At 36.7% G+C, this 16734-nt stretch overlaps 1 protein-coding gene across 1 annotated transcript; it reads left to right on the forward strand.

The window, feature by feature from the left end:
• Positions 1-1664: 1664 nt before the first annotated feature.
• Positions 1665-8220, forward strand: LOC127108538 (uncharacterized). The gene is made up of 6 exons (XM_051046013.1): positions 1665-3403; positions 3455-3767; positions 4041-4328; positions 4707-4922; positions 5393-5539; positions 8149-8220. Exons 1-6 carry the CDS (start codon positions 1665-1667, stop codon positions 8218-8220), a joined length of 2775 nt encoding a protein of 924 aa, XP_050901970.1.
• Positions 8221-16734: the final 8514 nt, after the last annotated feature.

Raw genomic sequence — 16734 nt, forward strand, 5'->3', positions numbered from 1 at the left:
GTGATTTAGGCATGTAGGATAGTGAGGGTTCCTTACCATCCTATCAGCGTCTTGGGGTTATATGTTTTATTCTTAATTTTTCCCTTTATCTTATGATATGTATAAATTGACTAAATAAGGTTTGGACAAAATCTTATTGGTACGATTGTTGAGAATATTTTGTATGTGATTGCTTTGAGACCCAAAAAAGGGATTTGGGATAAATCCCATACGATCTCTATAAGTATTAAATGTTATTGTTGGTAGATTTATAACTCTGTGTTGATGATGATCTAATTGTATGAATTCGTTTGCTTTCTGGTGGATTGCAATTATAAAATTGGGAAATTCCCGAGAATTCAAACGACTTTGTTGAGTCGTTTGATTTCCCAAATTCATGATGTTGATGACCCCTATTATGTTTTTCCTAACATTTTCCTGAATCAATTATTTCTGAAACTTTTTCCAAAACACAGAAAAAACCTTAAATTTAACTTTATTTTTATGAAAAATCAGTTTTTTTGCGAGAAACTTAAAAATCAGTACTTTTGGAAAATTGAGAGTTTTTCAAAATCAAAACTGGTTCAGGGGGAAATTCGGTGGCGGAGCCACAACGGCTCCGGGTGGTCGATCACGAAGGCGGGATGCACCGACGATCGGGTTGCGCAACGGCTGACTGTGTAACGCCCCAAACTACTTTCAGGATTATCGACTAACCCCACAAAACAACACGGGTCTTTTCGGCATGTTTTGTCCTCACTCACACACTTTCCGGGAAACTTCCCAGAAGGTCACCCATCCCAATACTACTCCAAGTCAAGCACGCTTAACTATGGAGTTCTTATCTATTAGGCTACCGAAAAGAAGACGCATCTTATTGGTATAGGTAGTACCAATTAATCCATATAAGCCTTCATTCAACCATGCAGTTCCATACCTGCATAGCCTCAGGATCCCTCTCATTCCGATGTGAATTCGGTTTTTCCCCTAGAAGCTGCTAGGAGTGTCTCATTGTCATGCATCATGCATCGACAACCACTCCATCGCCCTCAGATGTTACATGTAACCACTCTTCGGCCTCTCCGACTTCGGGTGTGTGGTGTAGTGGTATCAGAGCAGGTCGGTCCGTCCGGCCAAGTTTTTGGTTATGTGATATCAGTTCCCTATTAGTCGATGAGTGTGTGTACACTATCGATGCATTGTTTCTTCTATGTCCTTTGATGGTTTGCAGGAAGAAGAAGAAGAAAATGGCTGGGAGAAACGATCGTGCTATTGCTGAAGCATTGGAATCCCTTGCTCAGGTGATGGCTCAAACTGCACAGAACAATCAGAATGGGGGAGCAGGAGGGGCTCCTGATGAGTTTCGTGCTTTGGGGAGATTTCAGAGGAATAATCCACCAACTTTCAAGGGTAGCCATGACCCAGAGGGTGCACATGAATGGCTCAAAGTAATTGAGAAGATCTTCCGAGTGATGGCTTGCACAGAGGCTCAGAAGGTACAATTTGGTACTCACATGTTGTCAGGAGAAGCTGAGGATTGGTGGGATAACACACGTCAGATATTGGAAGCTATTGGTACAGAGATAACTTGGGTTGTGTTTAGAAAATAATTCTTGGAGAAGTATTTCCCCGAGGACGTTCGTGGAAAAAAAGAGATAGAGTTCCTGGAGCTAAAGCAAGGGAACATGACTGTGGCAGAGTATGCTGCGAAGTTTGAGGCGCTAGTGAAGTTTTGCCCCCATTACAACCGTGCTGATGCTGAGACCTCTAAATGTCTCAAGTTTGAGAATGGGCTAAGACCAGAGATCAAACAAGGTATTGGATACCAACAGATTCGTAAGTATGTTGAACTGGTGAATAAGAGTAGAATCTATGATGAGGATAGTAGAGCCCGGTCTGCTCACTATAAGAGTATTAGTGAAAAGAAAGGGAATGGACAATTTAGAGGGAAACCTTATGTTGCTCCGGCCGACAAAGGGAAGCAGAAGACTCCAGATGGGAAGAATACAAGTGGGGGAGGGGTTCCCGCTTCTGTCAAGTGCTTCAAGTGTGGCGGGTTGGGCCACCGTGCTAATGAATGTAATAATAAGGTTCTGAGATGTTACAATTGTGGAAAAACGGGTCACCGTGTTGCCGAGTGCAAAAATGATGGTCCGACTTGTTATAATTGTGGTGAGCATGGTCATATCAGTACGCAATGTCAGAAGGCAAAGAAGACGATCGCTACTGCTGCACAGGTTAATGGTAGAGTGTTTACCTTAAGTGGTTCAGAGGGTCCCAAGGCAGATAACTTGATCAAAGGTACTTGTTTCATTAACAATGTTGAGTTAATTGCCATTATTGATACTGGTGCTACTCATTCGTTTATTTCTCTTGAGTGTGCTATGGGGTTGGGTTTAAAATTATCTTCTATGGTTGGGAGTATGGTTATCGATACCCCGGCTAATGGTTCGGTGACTACTGCGTTAGTCTGTTTGAGTTGTCCTTTCACCATTTATGGTAAGAATTTTGTGATGGACTTAGTTTGTCTACCTTTGCATCAAATCAATATTATTCTTGGAATGAATTGGCTAGAGTTCAACTATGTTCATATCAACTGTTACAACAAAACCGTGAGGTTCCCAGAGTTTGGTGGTTATGGAGAGCTGATGTTTTTACCCGCTAAGCAAGTAGAAGAACTCTTAGAAGATGAGGCTCAGATGTTTGCAATGTTTTCATCATTGCAAGTCGACAATGAGGTTGCAAGTGTTGATCTGCCTATTGTGTGCAATTTCCCAGATGTATTTCCAGATGATATTGGTGACTTACCACCAGAGCGTGATATTGAATTTTCCATTGATGTAGTACCTGGTACTAATCCTGTGTCGATGGCCCCGTATAGGATGTCGGCTTCAGAATTGGGTGAATTGAAGAAACAGTTAGAAGAGTTGCTTGAGAAAAATTTTGTTCGACCAAGTGTTTCTCCATGGGGTGCGCCAGTGTTGTTAGTTAAGAAAAAGGACGGCAGTATGAGGTTGTGTGTTGACTACAGACAATTGAATAAAGTTACTATCAAAAATAGGTATCCTCTTCCGAGAACTGACGATCTGATGGATCAATTGGTCGGTGCATGTATGTTCAGCAAGATAGATTTGAGGTCAGGTTATCATCAAATTCGTGTGAAACCAGACGACATTCCGAAGACTACATTCAGGACAAGGTATGGTCATTATGAGTATACAGTAATGCCGTTTGGAGTGTCTAATGCGCCATGCGTGTTCATGGAGTATATGAATAGGATTTTCCATCCTTATCTGGATCAATTTGTGGTCGTATTCATCGACGATATCTTGATATATTCTAAGTCAGAGGAAGAACATGCGGATCATCTAAACATGGTATTGCAGGTGTTGAGAGACAAGAAGCTTTATGCCAAGTTGTCCAAGTGTGAATTCTGGTTAAAAGAAGTGAGTTTCCTTGGCCATGTGATTTCTAGTGGAGGGATTGCTGTTGATCCGTCGAAAGTTGATGCTGTGTTGCAGTGGGAGACTCCAAAGTCTACTACTGAGATTCGAAGTTTCCTTGGCTTGGCTGGTTATTACCGTAGGTTTATAGAAGGCTTTTCGAAGATAGCAATGCCTTTGACTCAATTGACTCGAAAAGGTCAATCTTATGTGTGGGATGTTGCATGTGAAAAGAGTTCTGTAGAACTCAAGAAGAGATTGACGAGTGCTCCGGTATTGATCTTGCCTAATCCGGATGAGTCTTTTGTAGTATATTGTGATGCGTCAAAGATGGGTCTTGGAGGGGTACTGATGCAAAATGGCCAGGTCGTTGCTTATGCTTCCAGACAACTGAAGGTTCATGAAAGAAATTATCCTACGCATGACTTAGAGTTGGCAGCTGTGGTTTTTGTTTTGAAGATTTGGATGCATTATCTTTTTGGATCTAGGTTCGAAGTGTTCAGTGATCACAAGAGCCTGAAGTATCTATTTGATCAGAAAGAGTTGAATATGAGGCAGAGGAGATGGCTTGAACTTCTGAAGGATTATGATTTTGAATTGAGTTACCATCCGGGTAAGGCTAATGTTGTAGCTGATGCGTTGAGTAGGAAGTCCTTACATATGTCAATGCTTATGGTTCGAGAGTTAGAACTGATTGAACAATTCAGAGATATGAGTCTAGTGTGTGAAGAGACTCCTAACAGTGTGAAATTGGGTATGCTGAAGCTGACTAGTGGTATTCTCGAAGAAATAAGAGAAAGCCAGAAATCTGATTTGAGTTTGGTGGATTGTCTCACGTTAATCAACCAAGGTAACGGTGGTGACTTTCGGGTTGATGAGAATGGTGTGATGAGGTTTAGAGATAGGGTGTGTGTTCCAGATGTGCCAAAAATTAAGAAGAGCATTCTTGAGGAGGGTCACAAAAGTGGGTTAAGTATTCATCCCGGTGCCACAAAAATGTATCAAGACTTGAAGAAATTGTTTTGGTGGCTAGGAATGAAGAAGGAAGTAGCTGAGTTTGTGTATGCTTGTTTGATTTGTCAGAAGTCGAAGATTGAACATCAGAAACCGTTGGGTCTGATGCAACCGTTGAATATTCCAGAGTGGAAATGGGATAGCATTTCCATGGATTTTGTGACAGGTCTGCCGAAGACTTCGAAGGGATGCGATTCAATTTGGGTGATTATTGATAGATTGACAAAATCAGCTCATTTTATACCAATGAGGATTAATTATTCTTTGCAGAAGTTGGCCGAGTTGTATATTGATGAGATCGTGAAACTGCATGGTATTCCTTCAAGTATTGTGTCTGATAGAGATCCGAGATTCACATCGAGGTTCTGGGAGAGTTTGCAGACAGCTTTGGGTACTAAGTTAAGGTCGAGTTCTGCTTATCATCCACAAACAGACGGTCAAACAGAGAGAACTATTCAGTCGTTGGAAGATTTGTTGAGGGCTTGTGTGCTAGAACAAGGAGGTGCTTGGGATAACTACTTGTCGTTGATTGAGTTTACCTACAACAATAGTTATCATTCCAGTATTGGAATGGCACCATACGAGGCATTGTATGGTAGGAGGTGTAGGACTCCTTTGTGTTGGTATGAGTCAGGCGAGAGTGTTGTGCTTGGACCTGAGATTGTTCACCAGACGACCGAAAAGATTAAGATGATCCAAGAAAAGATGAAAGCATCGCAGAGTCGTCAGAAAAGTTACCATGACAAGAGAAGGAAAGCACTTGAGTTTCAGGAGGGAGATCATGTTTTTTGAGAGTTACGCCGGTAACGGGCGTTGGTCGAGCCTTGAAGTCTCGAAAGCTCACACCACGTTTTGTTGGTCCGTACCAGATTTTGCAGAGGATAGGAGAGGTGGCCTATCGGATTGCTTTACCTCCGTTGCTTGCTAACCTTCATGATGTGTTTCATGTGTCTCAGTTGAGAAGATACATTTCAGATCCGTCTCATGTGATCCAAGTGGATGATGTGCAAGTGAGAAATAACCTGACTGTGGAGGCATCACCCGTGCGGATAGAGGATCGGGAAGTGAAGAAATTGCGGGGTAAAGAGATTGCCCTGGTAAAGGTAGTTTGGGGGGGACCGGCTGGTGGGAGCATGACTTGGGAGCGTGAAGAGCAGATGAGAGAGTCGTATCCGACTCTATTTTCGGCAGGTAATTTTCGAGGACGAAAATTTCTTAAGTGGAGGAGAGTTGTAACACCCCGAATTCAATTAATTAGTTAATTTGAATTATTTAGATTTTTATTTGATTAATTGATGTTTTAAATTAATTATTGTGTGATTGTGGGGGTAAGTATCCTTGAAGTAGAGGTATAGAGAGAGTAAGAGTTTTTCATACTTTTTAGAAATTAATGGAGTTTTAACTAATTATTAGAATATATAGTATTTTTATTTGAGTAAGAAAAAAAATAGAATTATGAGGTGAATAATTAAAAAAAAACATGGGTGATAGAAAAATAAGGAATATTAGATTTATTAATAAAATAATAAGAAAATAAAACATGTAGAAGAATTGAGGGCAAGGTTGGAATTAGGGAAAATATGTAGGATAAGAAGGGAAAAACCTAATTAAAAGGAAATAGGTTTTTGGAATAAAATAGGATTTGGAAGAACCTAAAAGAGGCCGTACGTATTTTTGGAGAGGCGGAGCAAAAGAGGCAAAAAGAGAGAGTTAGAATTTGAGAGAAGAATTTCTTAGAAGCTGCTGTCGTTTTGCTGGAAAATCAAGGTAAGGGGGAGGAATTATTCATATATGGATACTAAATCATGGAATGATAAGAGAGGTTCCCTTCACCTCCAATAAGGATGGCGATGTTGATAAATTCTATGTTTTTAGGAGAGATTGATGTTTTACTGATTTTATTTGTGTTAATTTTGTGTGAATTGATGTCTATAATTTGATATTGAAATTGTACTGTAGCTTTATTATATATGTTTATATGCATCGCTTGTATACATTGTATTATCCCTTTTATCAAATTACGGTGTCGTATCGTTCCTATATAATATATGCCAATTATATATATACAAAGACATAGTTTGATTAATATATATTATGTTTCAGAAGATTTATTCAATTACTGTGGCGATAACTTGTTCCATTCTATACTGTAGCTCTCGTAAACATCGCGGTGGCTGTTGCAGCATATATAAGTGGTTGCTTGTTTTCATGTTAATATAATATATTTTATTAATATGTTTTATTAATATAATATGTTCATTAGCATAACATATGTTCATCAGTATAATGTCTGTTATTAATATAATATGTTCATTAGCATCACATATTTTATTAATATAATATTAATAACCATAATAATAATAATAATAGTAACAATATTGAATTAATATTATTAGTATAATATGCTTTTGGAGTTCTGAGTTCGAGAAAAATAATTGGATTATTTAGCCAACTTAAATTATTTTCAATTTTGTTGGAGTTCCCGTAGAGTTGTTAGAGTTGCCGATTGAGTCCATAAGAGTTATCTTTATGTGCAACAGTTGTTGGTAGAATAGTTTTGAGATTTTAGAGTTGTTTTAGAGTTTCTTGGGAATTCTATCAAGTTATAATTTTGGATGATAATTTGGTGATAATTTTGGATGAGAATTTGGTGGTAATTTTGAATGATGATTTGGTGATAATTTTGGGTGATTATTTTGGTGATAATTTGTGACATTTTATACTGCTGAAATTCATACGTCATGGTGTACGGACTTCAGTCCAGTTTTGGTGAGCCTTGATCCTATGGTGGGGATCGAGTGCGAGTAGCTAATTCTATTGAGGAATTAGTGAAGTGTTGCCTATGATGATGGTAGCGATTTTGTGTGCTCCGATTCCAAGAGGGGATCGATCCTATGGTGGGGATCATGGAGTGAAATGAACCTGAATGTTCATAATTTGGTAGCACATGCATGTTGAGTCAGTTGTCAAGTACATATGCATTGTGTTGTATTTGGTGATTATTATTTTTGTGTTATGGTGTGTGGATGAGGATACTTGATATGTTGATGATTGTTGTAATTAGTGTGTGATATTGTTAGTTAATCTTTGTTTTTTTTCCACTGCTAATCATTGAAGTGTATTCTAACCCCTTTCTGTTTGAATGTTGTCCTTACATGGACATCATGCAAATACTCAGAAGTAACTTTGACTGAAGTAAGTGGAAGGATAACTCTTGAAGTGACCTACATAGTTTATCTATTTTATTTAGTGGTTCCTTGCTCTGATCATGTAACATCGGGTTGGGATAAACGCTTGATTTGAATTTTTGTATCATTGTTGTCGATGTTACAAACTTTTTGTGTTTTGGAAATTATAAGTTATTTTGATTTTATTGATAGACTCTTTTGATTATGCTACTAAGTTGAAATTCATGAGACTTAATGTCTTGAGTTACAATATTATTTTTGTATGTTTATTAGTGATTCCGCTGCGATGATACCGTAAATTCTTGGGTGAGCATGCGAGGACAGGTACTGAATGTCTTATTATACAAGTACTTGACCCAAATCAGATGTGTTGGATGTCGTGTAACATCCCAGGTATAAATATGTGCATTTGAATTTATTTCTGTGGCAACCCATGTTCCAGAGCAGGTTATGTGTTTTATGTGTGTGACACCCGTATGGGTATGTTTTCTAATTAAAATATCATATTATCGTTTGGGGTATAGAAGGGTGTTACAGACTGCGCCAAAAAGGCGGCAACCGACAATTTTCGTGATCAGAGCCGCGGTGGAGGCTAGGGGTGTCACGCCACCCTTAGGAGTCAACGAAAGATGATGGGTTGCACGGCGATGGAAACGGTGGTGTTACGGCCACAGACGATGGTCAGACGATTCTCTGTAGGCCCGCAGTTTCCTGAGTTTGTAAAAGAGAAAGGTCCGCAGTTTATTTCTGCTGGACAGGTTGAAGAATTCATGAAAGATGAAGCTAAAGTGTTTGCGATGTTTTCTTCTTTTCAAATTAAGGGTAAAGTGACATTGAATGATTTGTCTATAGTGTGTGAATTAATTAATTCTCGGCAAGTGTACTGATGTTGTCGAAGTAATAAAAAGATCAAATCCATATGGATTGCCTTCAAGCAAGACAAAATGTGTACAATGTATAGAAAACTAATAAAAAGGGGGGGGGTGAGTTTTAGCATGAAAAGTAAATAAATGAGTTAACAATATCATGAAAACGGTCAGGTTGTGTTATAGAATCCCTTATTCCTCTATTGTTGATGTTTGATGTCTTGTATGAATGGTCTTATCACTATAACACCACAGTGAATTAACAAAATTGTTATAATGATAAAACCGTTATAGTCGTCCCCTCACGAAATAACTCACTAACCACTACTCGTAGCTTTCTATCCCTAGTCCTCCAGCATAAGTAGGGTTATGCAATGTATATAACGTTAATTCTCTATGTCGTTACTTGAGGTCTCTTATTCCTATTCAACCAGTGTAAGTACAATAATTGCCATAGGTCCAACACATAGACTAATGGTCGGTATTTCATATGTGTTCAAAATCATATTAAAAGAGTATCTCACATAAAAAACATTAAGAACAAGAAGCATTTAAATAACATTATAGATCAAAAGGTTCATACAATGGTTAAATCAACATAGAATCCAACAATATAGAAATAGGTTCATCATAACACAACCTAACCTAGACGATCTTAACTACTCATAATGCAATTAACAATAACACAATTGATATATGAAAATAACATATGAAATCCCTTAAATTAATGGCCTCCATTGGCTTCAAATACTCTAAAAATCACCATTTGTGCTCTCAAAATCGTGTCTTGATCTCCCAATTTCGTAACCTTTGTGAAAGTGCAGAAAATCTCCTTTTAAAGGCGCCAGGATGGGCCAGAAGGCGTCAGAAAAGCCCAGAAAAAGTACCTATTGTATGTGTGATACCTTGCATCACTCGATGCAGCTTTAATGATTCTATCACATGGTCGATGCTACACGATAGTGCGCTTGATTATTCTAGTGGTTGCACACTTTTGCTCCCTTTTTTACTAAGTCCATAATTTTCACACTTAGCTATTTTTTCCTCATTCTTTGGTCATTCTTCTTCATTTTAGCTCAATTTTCACTTGTTTTGCTCCGATTCTTCGACTTAATATATGCAATGATGGATTGTCATCACAACCCCAAACTTGAATTGTTGTTTATCCTCAAGTAACTCACCTGCAACTGCATATTTCAACAGACAACAAGTCGCACAATAATAATCGAACATCACCAAATTAAATATTTCTTTTTCCTGACCATTGCTCTAGCTCCCAACTTCTATCCGACAAATTCGAAAAATGCCCTCAATATTGACGAGTATTTAACATGTCTCTCAACTCATTATAACTCACTCAATGGATCAGTTTATCTCTCAATCAACATGTAAAATCAATTATACTTAGCTTGATCATATTCTAATAGAGTTCATCATAGATATCACAACACACACATTATAAGTCTTTTCAGGTTGTAACTTGGCTTATGTTTTGGTAGAGAATTTTGAGGAAAGTAAGTTTAAACATTTGGAGTTAGGTGTCCAGTTCTCCTTTTATCATCATACCTCTTTGTTCCTTTTTTACGGTACTATATAGTTTTGGTCCTTCTTATAATATCATTATTTTCTTTTCTCTTTTTTTTGAAAAAGTGTCTTTTCCCACTTCTTTTTTCTCAATTTTTTTTTTGAAATTTGGACCATATTCTCTAGTACTCCAACCCCAAACTTAAAAGTTTGCTCACTTCCAAGAGCAACCCCAAACTTAATCTTTTTCGTATGACCAAGAAATTAAATTTTCTACCTAACTCCAAAGAGAGGGTGAAAAGATTTAATCTTTCAAGTCAATTGGCTAATAGATGTGGCTATGTAACCGAAAGAAAGGTCTTAGGTTCAAAGTGGTTAGCAATGGATTACCTATTACTACATGGTGGTTTAAAAAGTCTCAAAGTTATAAACCAAAAACTACATCAGCGTGTATCGGTCAAACCAGATAACTTAATCAGAAATAGATCAAACTAGATAAAATAATAATGCATGAATACACTCATAAAAAAAGAAAAATGAACAATGAAAAATTGTCTCAACCCTTACTAGATGAGGTATTTGTAGGTTGAGTACAAGTTCGTTGATTCTTTTCTCATCCTTCGCCTTTAAGTTTCTAGTTGCTATTGTGATGATCAAGTTTATTTTGGATCATATGTTCAATGCTAAAGTGATAAACTTGCAAATTTGAAAAAACAAAATAACTACAAACTTATTTATTAAAAACAACATAAATCTTCATGTGAGGGTTACACTTGAGTAGAAAATTTCTTGAGGATGGTCTTGAATATAAATAAAGTAAATTCTGCAAAACAAAAACTGATTAAAAATGATGGGTTACCTCCCATCCAGTGCTTCTTTTCCGTCATTAATTTGATGATAGAAATCAGGGGCCTGACAATATTAGGGAGGCTTTTTCACTTGAAATCTCTCCTCTATAATAATGCTTAAGCTTTTGTCCGTTCACTTTAAATTTGCTCATGTCACCAAGATCTTGAATTTCAATAGCACCACTTTGATAAACCTCGATAACCACAAATGGTCTTGACCATTTGGACTTTAGCTTTCCCGAAAATAATCTCAACCTTGAATTAAACAGTAATACTTGTTGGCCTACTTGGAAGTTCATTTGTACAAGTTTCTTATCATGATATATTTTTGTCCTTTCCTTATAAATCAACTCACTTTCATATGCGGACAATCACATTTCTTCCAATTCATCCAATTTCAATAACCTCTTCCGACCAACCAACCTTTCATCAAAATTTAGGAACTTCATTGCCCAATATGTTTTATGATCCAATTCGACAGAAAGATGACATGCTTTCCCATACACCAGTTGATATGGGGGAAACCCCAATTGCATTTTGAAAGCTGTTATGTATACCCATAAGGTGTCATCCAATTTTGTTAACCAATCCTTTCGGGATGCAACCACAGTTTTCTCCAGGATTTGCTTTAGTTATTTGTTTGAAACTTCCTCTTGACTGTAGGTCTATGGATGATATGATGTTGACACCTTATATTTGACATTATATTTCTCCAACATCCTTTCCAAATACCTATTGCAAAAATGTGTCCGTCAATCACTGATTAACACCCTTGATACACCAAAACTGGCAAAAATATTCTTTTTCAAAAAATTATTAACAGTTCGGGCATCATTAGCACTACAAGTAATGGCTTCCACTAAAGCAATCATAGTATTCAAAGGCATTTTGTCTCCCTTTGAGATCTTACCTGTTTTGTTACATTCATGGCATGTAGACACATATAACTTACAATGATTAAATAGAGTAGGCCACCAAAACCCACTTTGTAGTATCTTAGTTGTCGTTCTTTCTCTACTATGGTGTCCCACATATGTTGAGTTATGACAATGCCACATAAGGCTATCTGTTTCTCTACATGCAACACACCTACGGAATAAACCATCAGGGCTTCTCTTGAACAATTATGGGTCATCCTATAGATGAAAATTAGCCTATTTGTAGAAGTGTTTCCTTTATTGCCAAGTGTATTCTTCTGGTACTGCATTGGTCGCTTTATAATTTTCCATATCCACAAACCATGGTTTTTCATAATCGCCATTAGTTTCTCATCCGAAAAGGTCTACGTAATATCTTGCTTATTTTTTGTCACTTCAACATTTTCTAACCGTGAAAGGTAATCTGACACCACATTTTCTCCTCCCTTTTTGTCTTTGATTTCCAAATAAAATTCTTGCAACAGAAGCACCCATCTTAGAAATCCTGGTTTGGAGTCATGCTTGTTGAATAAGTACTTCAAAGTTGCATGATCCGTAAAAACAATAACTTTGGAACCAATTAAATAAGTGCGGAATTTTTTCAAAGCAAATACTACTGCTAGCAATTCTTTTTCAGTGGTGGTGTAATTAACTTGATTATCATTTAAAACCTTGCTAGCATAGTAAATCGCATGATTTTTTTTTGCGTGTCTTTGGCCAATAATTGCGCTAACCACATAATCACTGGCATCACACATAATTTTAAAGGGTAACTCCCAATTAGGGAAAACAATTACAAGAGCAGTTGTCAACTTATTTTTTATGACAAAAAAAAAGTTTAGGAAATCTTTATTAAAGTTGAAGTCATTTTCTTTGATCAGCGGGTTACACAAGGGTTTTGAAGTTTTTGAAAAGTCCTTAATGAACCTCCTATAAAAATCTGTATGACCTGGAAAACTTCTCATTTCTTTAACATTTAATGGGGGTGGAAGTTTTTTTATCACTTCAATCTTTGCTTGATTGACCTCAATGCCTTTAGCATAGATTTTATGCCCGAGAACAATGCATTCAGTTACCATAAAATGACATTTTTTCCAATTCAAGACCAAGTTTGTCTCGGTGCATCTCTTAAGGACATCATTTAATCGATCAAGACAATAATCAAAAGATTTATCAAAAATATAAAAATCATCCATAAATACCTCTATTGAGTTTTCAACCATGTCAGAAAAAATAGAAAGCATGCACCTTTGAAATGTTGTTGGCGCATTACATTGTCCTAAAGGCATCCTCCTATACGCAAAAACTCTGAATGGGCATGTGAATGCGGGTTTCTCTTGATCATCTAGATCTACAATAGTTTGGTTATATCCTGAATATCCATCCAGAAATAAGTAATACACTTGTCCGACTAATCTCTCAAGCATTTGGTCCATGAATGGCAATGGAAAATGATCTTTTTGCATAGCTAGATTTAACCTGCGATAGTCAATACACATTCTCTATCCCGTAATAGTACGAGTTGGGATTAATTCATTTTTAATTACGAATAACACTAGTGCCCTTTTTTTTTGGAACTACATGCATTGGACTTACCCACGAACTATCGGAAATAGGATAACTCATACCTGTTTCGAGTAACCTAAGGAATTTTTTTCTTACCACTTCTTTCATGGCCGGGTTTAGACGTCGTTGAGGTTGAACAACCAGTTTAAATTCTTCTTGAAGTTTTATTTTATGTATGCAATATGTTGGGATAACCTTTCAAATCTGCTACATTCCACCCCAATGCTCCTTTGTTTTATTTTAGTACTAGTGTCAACTTGTCTTCTTCACTTTTTGAAATAGTAATACTAATAATTGCGGGTTGCCTCTTTCCTGGACTTAGAAAAATATATTTCAGGTGCTCGGGGAGTTCTTTTAGTTATGGTTCCGTTGGTTTCTCCTTACTACTTACTCCTAACTCTTCAAATTTTTATAAGCACGGTCCAACTGAGTTTCTTGCAATTGTAAAATCAACTCATTCACCTCAACATCATTGTCATCTTTGCTTGTTTCCTCAACAGATTATAGCAAAACTTTTTCTATTTGAGACGAAATATTTTATTCATTTGAAACATCTTCTATTAATTCATCAATCAAATCAATTTGGTAACACTCTAAATTTTCATGAGCATGTTTCATGGCTTCAAATACGTTGAATATTACCCGTTCTTTATTAAATCTGAGAATTAATTCTCCTTTTTCCACATCAATCAAATCTCTTCCTGTGGCAAGGAAACGTCTCCCCAATAATAATGGTGTTTCGGCATCTTCCAACATATCCAAAATGACAAAATTAGCGGGAAATAATAAATTATCAACCTTTACCAATACATCTATCAAGACTTCGTAAGGATAAGTGACAGATCGATCAGCCAGGGTCAAAGTCATTTTCTTCGATTTGGCTCTCACAATTTAATTTTCTCATCATAGACAACAAAATCAAATTTATGCTAGCCCCTAAATCACAAAGTGCATGGCCAATTCTTAACGAACCTACAGAGCAAGGAATCGTGAACTTACCTGGATCCATTAGTTTAAGTGGTAGCTTTCATTGAATGATAGCACTACATTCCTCTATTAGCGCTACATTTTTATCATCTTTCAATTTGCATTTACCATTCAAAAGTTCTTTCATGAATTTAGTGTACACCGACATTTGTTCCAAGGCATCACAAAATGGAATATTGACTTGTAAAACTGTAAGCATCTCCATGAACTTTTTAAACTTCCCTACCTCAACTTCTATTTTTGGCTTCTTCTTATTTAAAGGATATGATGGTTTGATGTGATCTGGTAAATGAGGGTTTGATTCATTAAGAATTTGGATTTTTATTCTTCGAAAAGGTGAATCTTTATTAATGAATTTATCAAGTGTTTCCCCTTCCTCAAGAGTCTCATTATAGACCTCATTTTTTGTTGGTTTGGATTTTGGTTCCTCAACTGGCTCATTGTTCTTTTTCTATTATTTGTTTGTGTATGCTTGGAACTGAGGGAATTGTACGGTTCCTTAATTCTATTGCATCACGATTTCCCATTTCATATGTCCCTGATAAAATTTGTTGGGATAAGTCGGATATTTTCCCTTCTATTCTTTTCATTGACTCCCCATGCTTTTCTTTCAACTAGTTATGTAACCTGTCAACATCCAAGAATTTACTTTGTGTTGTCAACATAAATTGAGTAAATGTCTCTTCTAACGATGAGATCTTGTATTTTGTCTCTGTTTAAGCTGTTCTTAGATTAGAATTCATAATTATAACTTGTACTTCCCCCCTAAGTAGTTCTTCAGCACAATCACTTGCAAAATTCTCTTGACCATAATTAGTACATAATAAAAATACTACCTCGTTTGAAGATTCATGCGTTGTACTTGCTATATCCAAGTGTTGATTTAAGACTTCAAGCCTGGTCAGAAGTTCCTCGTATCTTCCTAAAGTCAATTTACTATGAGATTTATTCTTGGTTTCTAGCTTGTCCAACCCTCTGGTATTTACAAAGTTGTACTCATTTAGACCCATCTTCTCTATCAACTCTTTTACATGTGGTTCGGTTAATGTTTGTATTGTACCTCCCGTTGATGCATCTAACAACATTTGGACTTGTGCTTGGAGACCCTTCATAAAATTCTGTATTTGTTCCATGTTACTCATATTGTGATTAGGACATTTTCGTATCAATAATTTAAATCTCTCCCAAACGTCATAAAGAGGTTCGGTCTCTTGTTATTTGAAATGTGTAATTTCAACTTTTCTTTCTGTGAACTATCCTGTAGTGAAGAATCTTTCTAGAAATTTGTCTTCCAATTCTTTCCAAGTTTTGATTACTCAATTTGGAAGACATAATAACCAATCCTTCTCTCTACCCACCAACAAGAAGTTGATCAATTTGAGATTTACCTGGTCTTCTATAATATCCTCTAGTTGACACATTGATGTTATCTCATGAAACCTTGCTAGATGTTCCCATGGGTCACTGGTTGCATTCCCATAGAATGGTTTATCCCTTGAATCCGAAAGTACGACATATTTGATTTTGAAATTTACAAGATTAGCTGGAAGAAATCCCATAGAAACTTGTGATGCGTCAGTAGGCTTGCAGTAGTCCCCCATAGTTTGGGCTCTTGGTTCTGCCATAATAACTTATCAATACCTGTGCCCTGCACTTCACCAACAAGAACAAATACCTACATTAGTTTTATGCTAAACAAGAAAATAAAATAAGAATGAAAAAGACTAAAAAAATTGCACAAACGCTGCCTTGTTGAAAAATCAACAGTCCCCGGCAACGGCGTCAAAAAATTGATGACTTCTCGGCAAGTGTACCAATATTGTCGAAGTAATAAAAAGATCGAATCCACATGGACTACCTTCAAGCAAGACAAAATATGTGCAATGTATAGAAAGCTAGTAAAAGGGGGGGTTCGAGTTCCACTGCGAAAAGTAATTAAACGAGTTAACAATATCATGAAAGCAGTCACGTTGTGTTCTAGAATCCCCTATTCCTCTATTGTTTATGTTTGATACCTTGTATAAATGGTCTTATCACTATAACACCATGGTGAATTAACAAAACTATTATAGTCGATCTCTCATGAAATAACTCACTAACCACTACTCAGAGCTTTCTATCCCTAGTCCTCCACCGTAAGCATGGTTAGGTGATGTATAGAATGTTAATTCTCTATGCCACTACCCAGGGTCTCCTATTCCTATTCAACCAGCGTAAGTACAACAATTGCCCTAGGTCTAACACATAGACTAATGGTCATATGTTCCCAAAATCATATTAAAACAGTATCTCACATAAAAAGCATTAAGAATAAGAAGCAATTGAATGGCATTATAAATCAAAAGGTTCATACAATGGTCAAATCAACATAGAATCTACCAATATAGAAATAGGTTCATCAT

Source organism: Lathyrus oleraceus, chromosome 1, assembly GCF_024323335.1.
Source record: "Lathyrus oleraceus cultivar Zhongwan6 chromosome 1, CAAS_Psat_ZW6_1.0, whole genome shotgun sequence".
Lineage (NCBI taxonomy): Eukaryota > Viridiplantae > Streptophyta > Magnoliopsida > Fabales > Fabaceae > Lathyrus > Lathyrus oleraceus.

Coding starts and splice junctions, on each gene's coding strand:
- LOC127108538 (XM_051046013.1), top strand. CDS start 1,665: ATGACTGTGGCAGAGTATGCTGCGAAGTTTGAGGCGCTAGTGAAGTTT. Junction 4,923..5,392: donor AAGATTTGTTGAGGGCTTGT/GTGCTAGAACAA, acceptor CATGTGTCTCAG/TTGAGAAGATACATTTCAGA. Junction 5,540..8,148: donor AAGAGATTGCCCTGGTAAAG/GTAGTTTGGGGG, acceptor TTTGGGGTATAG/AAGGGTGTTACAGACTGCGC.